The sequence below is a fragment of the Sorghum bicolor genome, chromosome 8 (genome assembly GCF_000003195.3).
Source record: "Sorghum bicolor cultivar BTx623 chromosome 8, Sorghum_bicolor_NCBIv3, whole genome shotgun sequence".
NCBI classification, from domain to species: domain Eukaryota; kingdom Viridiplantae; phylum Streptophyta; class Magnoliopsida; order Poales; family Poaceae; genus Sorghum; species Sorghum bicolor.
In genome coordinates, this window is record NC_012877.2 from 56,483,136 (window position 1) to 56,498,462 (window position 15,327).

The 15,327-nt window shown below is 44.3% G+C and overlaps 1 protein-coding gene across 1 annotated transcript; it reads left to right on the forward strand.

The window, feature by feature from the left end:
• On the forward strand, window positions 1-2,366 carry LOC8068101 (dof zinc finger protein DOF2.4). The gene is made up of 2 exons (XM_002442309.2): window positions 1-660; window positions 1,011-2,366. Exons 1-2 carry the CDS (start codon window positions 610-612, stop codon window positions 1,980-1,982), a joined length of 1,023 nt encoding a protein of 340 aa, XP_002442354.2. The 5' UTR covers window positions 1-609; the 3' UTR covers window positions 1,983-2,366.

Here is a 15,327-nt window from a genome sequence, read left to right on the forward strand (position 1 = left end):
CTTCATCTCGCGTCCGATCGATCGATCCCCAATCCACCCCATTCCATTGCGTAGTGCTGGAGCCCTCCTCCGCTTTCTCTGGTGGCGCCGTCCATGTCTCCTCCTCCTCCTCCTCCCCTCTCCTCCTAGCTGCACACTGATTGAGCTCTCCATTCTTCTCTCTCTCTCTCTCTCTCTCTCTCTCTCTGTCCTACTGTTAGCTACCTAGGGTTTGCCATGGCCATCTCCTTTTTTGAGCCATCACCTTTTACTCTCTCTCATGCATGACCCATGACACATCCATCCAGCAGCCATCCCCACTAGCTATAGTAGCTCTCTCTCTCTCTCTAGCTAGCTATCCTCATCAGCACCCAGACTCTCTGCTTCTGTGTCTCTTGCTGTCTTGGAGCACTGTTCTTAGCTGCAGGTAGTAGCTCCAGCTCGATCGTTCTCTCTTAGCAGCTAAGGAAGGCCACATAAATTATAAAAGGCACCACTTGAGGGGCAGGGCAGAGGAAAGTTGTGGTTTCCATCTCCTCACACACTCACAAAGTCACGGTCAGTGAAAGGAACCAAGAGGGAAACTAGTTCTTCGCCACCGTACCGGGTACCGCATCGATCAAGATCATCATGGTGTTCTCCTCGCTCCCGATCTTCCTAGACCCTCCCAGTTGGGGCCAGGTAATTGATTTATTTACCCTATATATTACATACTCTTCCTTACTTTTAATTTCATCATGCATATATATATATGTGTGCACAAGCATGAGGAACTGGTTTCTTTTGTCTCTGTTTCCTTCTTATTTGAGAGTGAATCCTTTTTTTTTTCCCAATACGAACTTCAAACTTTGTTGATTGATCGCAAATTTGCAATTCACAAGTTTGTTTACTGCCTATTTGTTCTTGCATGCCTGATTGTTCTGACACAAAAAGAAGGGCATCATTCTATAGCTAGGCAGCATGTTCTTGAATATACCTTGCTTTCAATTCCAGTCTTTATTAATTGATTCGCTATGCATACATACTTACAGATGCAGATGCAGCAGCAGCCACCACTCCAGTGTCTCCTCGGCGGCGGTGGCGGTGGCAGCGACCACCACCACCTCATGCCTCCGCCGTCCGGCCTGGCGCCGCTGCCGGGTGGTCCTGCTGACACGGCGGCGAGCGCTCCGGCTGGAGGCGGCTCGTCCACCTCGATGCAGGCCGCGGCGGGAGCGGGGACGGCGGCGGCGCAGCCTCGCCCCGTGGTGTCGATGGCGGAGCGCGCCCGGCTCGCGCGCGTGCCGCTCCCGGAGCCCGGCACGCTCCGCTGCCCGCGCTGCGACTCCACCAACACCAAGTTCTGCTACTTCAACAACTACTCGCTCTCGCAGCCGCGCCACTTCTGCAAGGCGTGCCGCCGCTACTGGACCCGCGGCGGCGCGCTCCGCAACGTGCCCGTCGGCGGCGGGTGCAGGCGCAACACCAAGCGCTCCAGCAAGAAGTCGTCCCGCGGCGGTGGCGGCGCGGGCGCCACGGCGGCCACCTCGTCGTCCTCCACCACCTCCACCTCCACCACGGCCACCACCACCACCGCCACCACCACGAGCGCGGCCATGGCGGCGGCCGAGGCCATCGCCAGCATGCAGGCGCAGCTGCCCCACCTCGGCCTCCCGCCCGCAGCGGCCGCCGCCGCGCTGGAGGCCTCGCTGGAGGGCTACCACCACTACCTCCCGCTGCAGATGCAGCCGCAGTTCCTGCAGCAGGCCGGCCTGCACGGCTACCATTTCGCCGACGACGGCACCGGCGTCCTCGCTGACGGCTTCCCGAGGGGCGTCGTCGCCTCGGGCTTGCTTGCGCAGCTCGCGGCGGTGAAGATGGAGGAGCACAGCAGCAACGGCGGAGGTGCCGTTGCGGCGCACCATGAGCAGTCGTACTGGCCCGGCAGCACCGGCGGTGGCAGTGGGTGGCCGGCGGAGTTCTTGTCGGGGTTCAGCTCGTCGTCGTCGGGGAATGTGTTGTGAGTTGCATGTGGCCGTCCAGGTCCAGCTGAGGATGCATGATCGATGGGCCGGGGGCCGGCCATGCATGCATGGATGGATGCTGATGAAGCTGAACTAGCTCACCCTCAATTAGTTCTAGGGTTTATGTGGTTTGGAACTTAATTGGAGTCGTCTTCTTCAATTAGGCTGGTGATCCATCTTGTGTTGGGGTTTTTACATGTTTTTTTTTCTTATGAGTTTCAAGCTGGTCAATGTCGTGTAGTTGGTAGTTTTGCATGTAGTGGGAAGTGCATGTGTTAACTCATGGAGGTGATATGTGTATCAGGTTACTTAACTATACTATGTTTAATTACATGAGAACTTGGTGGGCATAGTTGTACTAGTACAATCGAGCTCTAAATTTCAGATGTGTGTTTCAATGTTTTATTATCGATTCAAAATGTCGTGGAATTGCTAATGAATGAATGGGTATGAAATATGAATGGCGGCTATGTCTGCATGTTCAAAATTTGGTCAACATGATGACATTTAGTGTGATTAAGACTTTAGATTTCATCTTCATGGAACTCAAGTCTCCATTTGATGAAATTTGTTCTTCTACCTATTGAAACTCATGAATTCCCAAGTCAGAGAACTTGTATGAGCATGAATGAGTATTTCCTCACGTTCTATTCTGAGAATTCGGTTCTTACAACTACATCTACAATTTTCATCAAACTTGTTCAGTCTTAATTTTATTATATTTGCATATGTTAAACTAGTTCTTGGAACTTGGGATTCTTGTACTATCGTTCCGCTCACCCAAGAAAATTGAACATCAAAACTAGGAAGACTAGTGTTGATGCCGGTTTGGTCCCGGATCACACAGTTAGGGCTAGATCGATCGCCCTGGTCACCACGGACCAAAGAAGGCAACGAGGATCACACTTATGTTAAGAAGAAGTCGTCTTGACGATAAAACATGATGGAGTCCATTATCTACTTTGGACAATTTCTGTTATAAACAGCTAGACAAACTTATGTATTCACAATTGATTTGGTGTTAAGTCAAAAGATATTTTTCGAAGTAACCAGCTCATGGAAAGTTATGAAGTTCAACAAGCAAATTTTTATTAGATGACAAAGAAACTAAAATTTTAAATTGTACTGTTGTTTGCAAAAGGTTTTATTTTCCAATAAAGATGTTTTTACAAAAGGTTATAGTGTGGATTGTGGAATAAATCTCGCACTCATATGCAACCTTATTTTGTAAAAAAAAACTATAGTGAAACAAATAAGTTTAAGGTTACACCACTAAGTTAACTACCCATCATTGTGTTTTGTGCAGAATCCATCAAAGATCATTCTTATGTTTAGTATGAATGTTTAACAATAATAGAACTAGCATTCTAGATTCTCTTGCTAGTATAAATATACAAGTAGTAGAGTGCCTCCAATATATGATCTGGCTAATTAAGGTACTCTGATCGAGTCGCTATTGCTTACTACACACAATCTTCTTCATCTTCTTCTTTCTTTTTTTTGTCTTTTTTTTTTGCGAAGAACCTACTACTCACAAACTTTTTGATTTTGCAAAGAGCGTACTACACACAATCTGTGTTCCAACAGCAGGTGGTGGGAAGCTCTCTGCATCACATGATTAGCAGCTAATTAGTAATGTTTATGCCTAAGATCCCAATAAACTAGCTATGATGCCCCTCCTGTTCCTCGTGATCTTCGCTGTGCAGTTATCTATGTCCCCTGTAATCCTTTCTTGATGTTGGTGATGATGACTACTACTGTGATCTCATTCTCAATCCGATCAGATTAAACAATATAATCCATCAGAGACGGCTTGCAGATCGTCAGGAATGGCATCTTATTAGTAACTATAAAGCTGCATGATCCATCTGCTGCCACTTGCCGTGCCTATAGAAAGCAAGAACCAATTACCCGTTTCTAGTCAGAGAGATGGTGTGTGTGTGTGTAGTGTAAACGATCGAGAGAGAAAGCTAGAGAGAGACAGAGATCCCACAATCACATAGAGAATGCATCAGACATGGAAACACTTTATGTGGGGAGTGTGCTGCCAAGATTTGCATGTCTTACTCTTCAGATAATGCTGGCACATTCACCAGTATATTAATGGATAAGCTGTGTACTAGAATACTGTAGAACAAGTACTTCCATTTGATTTTGATCTGATCGAGCTGAGAGGACGACGACATGCATTTTCATGCACAGCACAGCCTCTAGAATGTAAAAAAAAACTGCACATAAACTACCAGTGCGAAAGCAGTCAATGTCAGTGCTTGCCGGTGGTGAACTGGTAGTCCAAACTCGAAAAGAAGATGCATATACTCGAAAAGAAGTTGCATATATATACATATATTATATAGTAGTACACTCCTGGAATAATGTACATATATATGTATAAAAAACATGTGCTGGTCGACGGGATCAAGGAGGCCAAAGGGCATGCATGAAATTCCGGGCACTCGATGAGGTCAGGCGATTGAGGAATATTGCTTTTGGCATCAAATGATGATGATGGCGTCGATCGGATCTCGCACCAATCAGGTAGAGGTAGCTGGTCGATCATCACGTACTGACCGACGTGTGTGTAGTACTGGACTGACTGGGGCCTTAATTGGTATTTGCAAAGGTATGTATATATATATATGCTCTTGGTGTAGACAGGCAGGGATGGCTCAACAGAATCATCACTTACTTTGAGCCATATGTTTGGTAGGAGATCATCAAATGCAAAGATATAGATGATTTTGCTTACATAAACAACAAGAATTAGCATCATTGCTTAAAACCACCTTTTCAGCTGCTATATTAGATGAAGTATACATATGTGCGATGAGTTATTGCCAGGTCTCTCTTCTGTGATGAACATATATATGCATGTTTTTATGGTGGCAGTCGCACATAATATAATTCAGTAGAAGTTTGACAAAGATATATAAAATTCATGCAGCTAAATTGATTCACTTACTATCAAGCAAAGACTATTATTTGTTAACAAAACATGCAGTGAGTGATGCAGCTGCAGTCGCCATCAGAGGGAATCTGTGTGCTTTGAGAGATCTGCTTTTGCAAACTCCAATGCAGCCTAGCCACCTCCCTCTTCCTCTGTCCGGCCGGGTTGTGTACCAAGTGTGTGTAGGAGGTGGTGAGGGAATAAAGCGAGCTGGCCCAACCAGAGCCTATGCAGCAAGACGATATCACATCAAAGAAAGAGAAAGAGAGATGAGCCCTACCCGGCCCTGCCCCTCCCCCCGGGCCCACACAGACCCCACCCCACCCCCCCTATCCACCTACAGTAGACGGATCACACACACAATGATGGCAACGGCATCAGCAGCAGCTTAGCAGATGTGTTGGAAGGGACAATGTGCTGACAAAAGCTGTAGGCTGGAAGTTTGCTAACTCAGGTGCACATGCTTTCTTGTACTGTACTACTGCTTGCTTGCTGCTGCCTGCCTTGGGTACTTTGATTGGGATGAAAAATTTTTGATGTCATATCAGATGTGTCGGAAGGATGTCGGCAGGGTTTTTTAAAAACTAATAAAAAAACAAATTACATAGCTCGTCAGAAAACTGCAAGACAAATTTATTAAGCATAATTAATCTGTCATTAGCATATGTGAGTTACTGTAGCACTTAAGGCTAATCATGGAGTAACTAGGCTTAAAAGATTCGTCTCGCGATTCTCAACTAAACTGTGTAATTAGTTTATTTTTTTAATCTACATTTAATGTTCCATGCATGTGTCGAAAGATTCGATGGGATGGATGAAAAATTTTTAGGTGGGGAACTAAACATGGCTAGTTTTTTTGGAACTAAACAAGGCCTTGCACTTGCACAGTGCTGGTTTGCATTGACAGGTTTGTATCACCAAGATTCGAGCCATTCACTTCACTCTGATCAAAGCATGGAAAAGAGAACACTCTAGTATATTGATGTTGTGCACCACTTCATTTTAGCATTTAGCAGAAATTCACATGAGTTCTAGAAACAGAACAATGCATGAGTAGTGTAACAACATACTCCTACTACACTACAGTAGATAACTAGATATGTGCTTTACACTAATGCTAATTTCTTTCATGAGCCTCTCTCTGAAATCCTGAATGCACATTCTAGTGCGTGACCAACCAATTCAATATTCCCTTAGCCTCGTGGTCTAGCTTAGCTAGGCTCTCTTCTCTCCAATCCTCCTAGCTTTCCCTGAAATAAAATACACGTAAACCAGTCAAAAAAGGAAGAGCAACAGTACATCGAGACCAAATAGAAGCCTACTCCTCCTCCGGCCGGCAGACCTGTTGTTGGGTTGGGTGTTGTTGTTGCAGGGATCCGAGCACGGAGTCCGATGCATACCGGCCGATGACTGCGCCTGTCAGACAGGGAGATGCCTGCTCGCGACAAAACAAAAAGCGCTTGCATGCAGCTACTAGCTCCCAAACAATTCGTTCCCTCCTTCGATTTCTCCGGCCGGCCATCTCTTTCGTTCATGTGCTCGTCAATCTCTGAATCTGAAACAGGGTGATCTGGTCCAGTCATGTAAAGCAGCAGGAGGAGCGGGCAGCAGCGGCAGCTTCAGCTTCAAGTTTTGCATGCATCTCTTCGATCATGTGACAGCTGATCTCTCTCTCTGCCGGCCTAGCCCGCCCGGCCGGCGTCTTTGCGAGCGTGGTCGCTGGTGTCAGAAATCCAGAGAACTACGACTACGACCGGCCGGCCGGCAGGCATGTGTAGTGGTAACCTCTAGGTGCCTGCATGCAGATGCAGTGCTTCCTTTTGACCCCCTATCAACAGCTAACGTGGCCGACGACTCTCCTGATCCATCCCGTACGTAAGCATGCGCTCGGTCTGTTGTGTGCGTCTCTGTATGCTCTTGGAAACGACCTCGATCATGGGAGATGTTTGCGATGCAAGAGTCTGTTTGAAACAGTTGGATTCGCACGTGAAACGGGAGAAATCTAGCGTTTGAAATATGGAGAATGGATGGATGGCTAGCTGGCTTGCTTGTTATATTGTCCCCTTGAAATGTTACTCGCAAAAGAAGAAGTCCTTGTAATGAACAACCCCTAGTTGTGATTATATATGTGATGCTCCTTGTAATTCCTCAAGTAGCCAGCGATGCCTGATTTTGTTCCTGTACATTTTCTACTCAACCATATTATGGACTCAACCATAGTATGGACTAAGCATATTAGAAATGGACTTCCATTTTTTTTCAAAGAGGAATGGTACATGACGTCAGCAAGGGTGAAAAAAGAACTCTTAATGAGGAATGGTCTTTGACTAAAGTCCTATGGTCGATTCACATTTGTTGTTCTATTTTCCATCCTTTACCAATCCCAGGCAACCGCTAGTAGGATATTAATTCCTAGTAAACTCCTTTACTCGCTAACATTAACTCTAGCAAAGTCCCTACTTTAGGTCTCAATACTAAATTTGAGAACTTGAGGCAACAAAGAGGTCTAGCAGGGCCTACTAGAGCCCTTACATTTGAAGGGCCCCCTCAAATCCCGCTCCCACCCCTCATTTCAAGGCTTGCAGAGAGCCCTCACATTTCTGTCTCCGTAGTTAGGCTGCGCATGTTGCTGTTCTGCCCGGCTCTTTCTCTCGCTTGTCCGCATCAGTGCCACCATTCCCTTCCCCGATGGATCTCCTCCCTACGATTCACCTGCATTCTGCTCCACTCGCTCCGCCCTCTCCAACGAGGTCTTGGCTGCGCAGCTCCTCTCTCCTCTCTCGAGTAACGAGGCACCCTAGCCAGCCACACAGTTCCTCTCCTCCCGGGGTAAGGTCACGGTGTTGCTCTACTCCTCCACGGTGAGGTCTTAGCCACTCCTCCTGGCCGCGCGGCTCCTCTTTCCCCTAGGCAAGATCTTCTTCAGCAAGCTCCCCCACGTGCAGCTCCTCTTCTCTTCTTCTGATGATAGTATAGGCGGAGCTAGCATGGTGGCACATTGTGCCATGGACCACCATAGAATTTGGATTAACATTGAAACCACAGTATAAGTGTTCTATGCTATAATGAAGATTGCATTTAGAACACTATTATTTGGCTTATTACATTTAGAAGATGGACCACTGTTGCACCGCGCTTGTGCCTCCTCTTCTCTAGCGAGGTGGTGAGATCCCCCATGTGTAGCTCTTCTCTCCATGAGAGCCACTGTCAGCAAGGGTGCATTGCCTCCGCACGTTAGATCCGGTCCCATTCTCTTCCACGAGAATCAGATTGGGGATGAGAAGCACAAAGAATGACAACTAGGCCCCTTAGGTTAGTGTTTATTAAAATAGATTTGAGGGCTCCTGTTAGAGTAGATGTAAAAAAATCAAGCTCTAAAAATACGGCGGTGCCCCCAAGTCAAAAGTACTTAGGGGTCTTATTTGAGGGCCTTTGAATACAAATTCACTCTCATAGACTACACACAAGCTTTTTAGAGGTGGTTGTAGTTTGTAGATGATTTGTAGAGGCGGCCATTTATCTAGAAATAAGCCCACTAGCCAAACCCTTGCAATTGTGGTGCAAACTACACGCGTGTGCGGCCATGGGAGATCAAAGTAATGACCTCAGGCCTTGCGCGTTGCTTCCTTACCACTACGTCTCAAAATCATCGATGACTAATTGGCCAATATATAGATTCCTTTTGTATTCACTTTAGTAAATATTGTAATGGATATTTGATACCTAAAAATTCAAATGAAAAGTTGGAACTGGAAAGTCTTTTTATCTCTTCGAGTACTACATCTTTGATTTAGATCATTTCTCCATCTGAAGTCATATGAAAAATTCAAAAAATATAAAAAAAGTTTAAAATAATTAATCTTAAAACATAATCTCATGTTCCCATAGCTCTCTGTTTCTCCCACTTCACTCCATCGGAGCGGTGTGGTGTCTCCTGGACAAGGCAGCCCTCGGTGTGGGCATGTCTGTGAGGGGCTCCTCATTGTGCATGCATGCAATCAAATTTTTCACTATAATTCTTCACTGAAGCATCTAAATTTAAAATTGGTTTTCACCATTATAATCCTAGCATTTTTTGCACATTTTGAGATGCATTATGAATATATTTTTTTTGTAGTATTTTAGATTCATAAGGTTACATTCCAGGGTATAGAGTTTTATACTTCTAATGTCAAGTATAGAATGTCATGAGCGTGACCATAAAAACTCAAGATGTTCTCTTCTTATCTAAAATTTGAAAATTGAATCCGAACATGTTCTTGTGATAGTTGTGATCATAGAATCTCATGTACTCGAGATTACTAAAATTTTGGTGATAGAGAAATATGTTGGCATGTTAATAGTAATTTTAAGTTCCTTGGTTTTCTCTAAAATTTGAGTCATGTCAAGTTCGTTGGATGGATCTACTTGTATAAACTCATGTAGTTGGCCATAAATTCTAAAAGTTGGTGGTATCTGATGACACGGTCAAAGAAAGCTTAATTAAGTTTCTCACTTTTTCACTAGAATTTGAAATTTTGAGTCCTATCGGCTCGCCTGATTCAATATATCATAATTTTGATATAGATGGATATAAAATACTAAAAGTTGGTGATATAGAAATTCACCGTCACGGTTGTTGAAAAATTCAAATTATAGATAAAAGCAAGGAATGACTATAAGTCATTTTCAAGTATAGAATATTAATACAATAAGTGTGAGTATAAAAAATCAAGATGTTCTTTGCTTTAATAAAATTCCTAGGCTCCTAGTCTGTAATTGGTTTGATAATATGATATAGAAATATTATAACCTAGGGCACAAACTCTTTTTGTGTGTGGCAGAACCACCAATTTAAACTAATCATGTGCATATAAACTCATCCAACATTGGACACTAACTACACACCAGGATGTTCTTCCAAGGAAGAACCCATAAGACGACAGACACACGGTAACATCACAGGATGATCATCTGCATCAACAGGGTAAACAAACCCTGAGTACACAACGTACTCAACAAGATTTACCTGACTAAGTGGGAATAGCTTCCCGACTCTCAAGGACATGCTAGGCTATTTGGTGTGCTTGTTTGTTTGTTTGGCAAGAAAGCATTACTAACAGTCCATCCTTATATTCAAATTTTTTGCAGTCATATGAATAAGTTCATTACTTAACCATACTAAGTGAGCATCCTGTGAACTACTTTCAAGAACATGATGAGCAATCAAAACATCTTATCTCCCTCATTTTCATTCCTTCACCACAAACATTGTGCTATACTTTCTACTACGATAGCAATGGTATCCATATTCGAGGAGGGCGACGATTGCAATCGATGTACATCCAATTGGGTAAATTCCAAACACACTAGTACTCCTCAAAAGAGTCTATACAAGGCCACGGTTCTTATTGTACAACTAAGGCCTAAAATGACCTAACCACCCTAGAAAACCTACCATATGAGGCCCGTCCCAAACAGATTTTTGCCTCCTAAGGTTTTTCATGGAAATCTCCTACCTCCTACAACTCCAGTGAACTTTTTGAGCACCCTAGTCATAGGAAAGTATTAGGATCTTCACGGTCCACCATGACTTAGGGACCCTGTTATGTGTTCGGTACCTTCAGACTTGCCGCATTGCTACTAACGAATGGTCCTTCACCGCCATAGGCGGGATTTAAAAAAACACCTAGTAATGGCATTTTGTCACAGAACCGACCAAATTATAAGAGTTCAAGTGCAGAAACGATCGCCAAGCAATCAAGTTTCTAAACTTGAGCCCATATAATCCCGGTAGTCAATCGAAATCACGAAGGACTTCAAACCAACTCGCAACAAACCAAGATCGTAATAGTTCAACATAAACACAACGAATGTTACATAGTCATTCATTGCCGTCGAAGCGGCACCACATCGGAGTCATTAAGTTATTACAACCCAAGTTCGAAGTAGCGGAAGCAAAATAGACACACACATTCCAAAGTTCAGTCCATAAGTTTGAGTTACTGCCAGAGTCTATGCCATCCTTCCAAAAGCAACAGGGACGAAATTGTTAGAGAACCGTGCCCAACGGTTAGTCCTCATCCCCAGCGGGATGGAGACAGGTCTTGCAGAAACCGTCATAAAAGATGTCATCTGCAACAGGTAGGGATAAACCCTGAGTACGAGATTGTACTCAGCTAGACTTACCCGTCTAGTAAAATATAAAAGACACCAAGGATCATGCAAGGCTAAATATCAAGTGGAGCTGGTTGACTCACCTTTTGCCAAAAGCTTAACTCACAACTAAGTTATTTTGAGAGCATCATGTTTATTTATCATTAACCTACCACTAGATTGGCAACTATACTACAACACATCACTTGATTATTACAAACAATAATAACCATATCAAATTCATCATATGTTCTTCTTGCTATCATCATTTTCATGAACCAAGTTCATTAGTGAATGCTACGTTTGCCGCTGCTCTGTCAAGTTCTCACTAACCGGGAGAGACGGCGATTCGAATCGAATTCCTATCCAGCTAGAGGGTTAGAGGGTTATTCCTAGCACTCACCCAAGCATCCCCTGCCGAAGAGCCAACGGGTCACCTTTGGTACAACTCAGGAATCGCGGCTCCGATCAGCGCCGCACTCCTAGGGCTACCACTCTGCCAGGGAGGTCAGAAATTTTAACTCACCTGCCTTTGGACTTACGCCAATGGTCCCCCGCACACCGCACTTCCTCCGGTAGTGTGCACTTTATACTTGCCGGTCTTCCGGCCTGAGTCATACTACTCGGCTTCGCGGTCGGAACGAGTTATCCGACCAACTAAGTGTCAGGCATGCGTTCAACATGACAAGAGGACGTACAACGATCGGTCCTTAGCTGCCACAGACGGAGTTACTACAAACTTGCAAAACTCCGCCCGGCTTAAGTCAATTTAATCAGGTTCCATCCACGATAGCACATATAGACCATCGTGATACGACATAACCCTATATCGCGCGGATGACAGGATATCACCCGACTTCTACCGATTAAAGCATGGCTAAGCTGCTACTCGATCCTAACTCTACAACCAGGGTGTGGTGAGTTATCTGGACAAGGATATAGTATAATGCAGCAACAGTTTCATCACAACTCCTATACGTAATGCATCAATAGAGATAACATATTAAGTAAACTTTCGAAAATAAAGGGAGGCTTAGAATGCTCCGGGGCTTGCCTTTCACGAACGACGCCGGCTCGTGATTCGGGCACTCAACTTCTTCTTCTGGCTCCTCGAGTCCGACTTGCTGGACCTCCACCTCTTGGCTGCCCTCTTGACCTTCGGGATTCACTTGCAGCTCGCAGAAGGCTGTCGCGTCCGATGCACCTATTGCATGCTCGAACAATAAGAAGATGCACATGCTAATGATGAATGCTTGATAACATAATTAACTCACTGGACACTCATTTACGGAGCAAAGTCATACAAGCTCACATAAGTAAATAAGTCAACTCAGCTCACAACCTATCATGATACTAAAACAGCAAGCAACACAAAACAAGTACACTCAGTAAATAACTCATAACTAATGATATACAGGTCCAACAAACATGAGTGAAGACATTATGGAAAGCTTATGAAATTGTCTACAACTCATCTTTAAACATGACAGCAAGATTCAAATATTAAACTAGCCATTTAAGCAAAGTTCCAGGTTCTGTCCCAGAAAAACAGAGAACACCTAATTCTGGAAGCCAACTTGGAACAGCTATAACTTTTAAACTACTTGGCCAAATGACCTCAAATTTAAACCCCAGTTAGTTCAACAAGTTTAGAACAACTTTGATTTAGACAAGTTTCACAGAAAGTCAAGTTATCATTAAGCAAAGTTAAATCCTTTCCTTGCTGTCCAGGACAGCCTTTAACCCTTTAAGTAATTATTTAATGACATAACCAAAACATAAACCATACCAACCACATGGCTTAAGAGCACAAACATATTACAAGGTTACCAGAACCTCCAATGATAACCCTCAAATATATACTTAACAAGGCATTTATTAATTAATTCTAGAAATGGGCATAATTACAAGACACTTGTTAAAGTGCTCAGAAAACATCTACAAAAATTACAGAGACACAAGTATAGCATTACAGTATCATCATAAAAATTTCAGAGCAATTGCACATACCAAAATAAAGATATGTATTTAACATGTAACTAGATGTTTATTTCATAATTTCAGAAACATGACTTATATGGTACCAAACAACAGATTTCAGATTATTTATACCTTAGGAATACCATAAACAAGTTTACTACCAAAGTAGAACACCAGCATAAACACCAATTATTTTATATGATTTAATTAAAGAAACAAGCCATATCTCAATCATAAATTACATAACAAAGCTGCAATACTCCAAAAATCATGAAATATTTATCTAAGCATTCTAATACCCTACAGAGGCTACCATAAAATTTTCAGAACAAACTAAGCAGTATAACAAGAGATATGCATTTATCCATAAATAACAAGATTAAATACTTAATAAATAATTTCCCAGAAAACATGGTTCATTTTATATTTTTATTAAAAACTAGCCATCTCAAGGAATACCACAAAATTTGTTTCACAATTTTTTGATCTCAGAAACAGGAGATATGATTTTTACAAAAACAGCTCAAACCCTGATTTAAACAAAAGAGAAAGAGAGACTGACAGAGGGGACCCGCGAGTCAACGGACCCCACCTGCCAGCGACCCGGAAGCAGAGGCGCGGCTTGACCGCCGGAGATCTCGTCGACGGCGAGGTCTCGGCGCTGGCCAAGGGCACCATCGTGCTCCCCACTGCATTCCGCATCTAGCGGTACCCAAAACCCTAACTCTACCGGACTCTAGGTACCTCGCCCTCGCGAATGGCGGCACGGCGGTGGTGCGCGGCCGACCGCCGGCGTCTCTGGCCGGAGACAGAGCAGAAGAGAATGCGGACGAGCAACAGCAAGACCTAGCGAAGCTTTTGGGACAAGAATGAGGAAGAATGGTGAACTACAGAGCCCTGGCCACGACGCCTGTGGCCATGGCGGAACTCCGGCGAGGTAAGCTCGCGTCGGAGAAGGCAATGCGGGCTCACCGAGGCTTGGCAGTCGCAGCCAACTTGACGACGGTGAAGTGGAGAGGCTTGCGGAGCACTGGACGGAGTTGCTTGACCGGAGACACGGAGACACGCGCGCGCGAGCTCGCCGAAGCAACGGCGGCGACACGGAAACGACGACGCGCGCGAGGGAGAGGACACCGGGAGTGGAATGGCGCTGTCCACGCGACCGGGGGCGCCGTGGCGAGCTGAAGGACGCACGGAGGACTGACGAGCGGGGCCAACGGCGACGTACGGACGCCACGAGTCCAGACACGCGGCAACACCGGCGAGCTCCCCCTGTCTGACGGCGACTCGATTCAGACCCCCAAACCGACTGAAACTCGGTTTTGCACGACGATTAACTCCCTAACCACTCGATGATTTTGCTGGCTAATTGCTCCATGCTGGAGAGCTACATGAGTACTCCAACATTGCTTACTAGATCAAAGCTTGATTCGGCCTAGAATTCAAACTGGAAGATGAACAATACCCCCTCGAGCAAACTGCAGAGATTCCAGACTTAGAAAATTTTCTAAGTGTTGGAAACAGCCCCAAATCTGCCTTGTGGGTCACTTTTGAGCTATTTGTGATCATTTTCATGAGATGGCCATAAAACAACTTTTGTTCCTTATAAAATTTGCTACAACTTTGCTGTAGGAAGTTTTGACATGCAAACATTTTATGAAACACTTTTTAAAAGCCTAAGGAAAAGAGGTTTCTAGGGCCTAGTTACACAAGTATAACTTAAAGGCATATTTTGGAGAAGTGATCAACATGAACATTGTTCCCAAAGCCAAATTAAGCATAGATAAACTAATTACCAAGGCATTAAGCACAAACACAAACATGGTTCACTCAAACATAAGCATAGGAAGCCCATTTAAGCAATTTAAAACACATTTTTGCATAGAATGACATGGCTCAAGAGATATGATGATCATGATATGCTTTGAGTAGATGATGATGCTCATGCTATGCACATGATTAAAGCAACCATAACACTGGAGTGTTACACATTTCACTCACATACTACCAAAATCCTTAAGCATAGCATCTATGAGATTTCAATCATACTAGTAAGACTCGTAGGAGAAAAAATGTATATGCAGGTGAGTTTCAGCCAACTCCTACAACTTAATGGTACTTTGAAGAAATAGGGATTATGCATCGGGGCTTGCCTTGGGCTTGAATCGGGTCAGCGGGGAAGTTAGTGAGAGCTTTAGGAACACCATCAATGAGGACCTCCTCATACTCCTCGGCCACCTACTCATATTCTAGGTTCACCTCCCCACCTTCTCGGTCACCTCA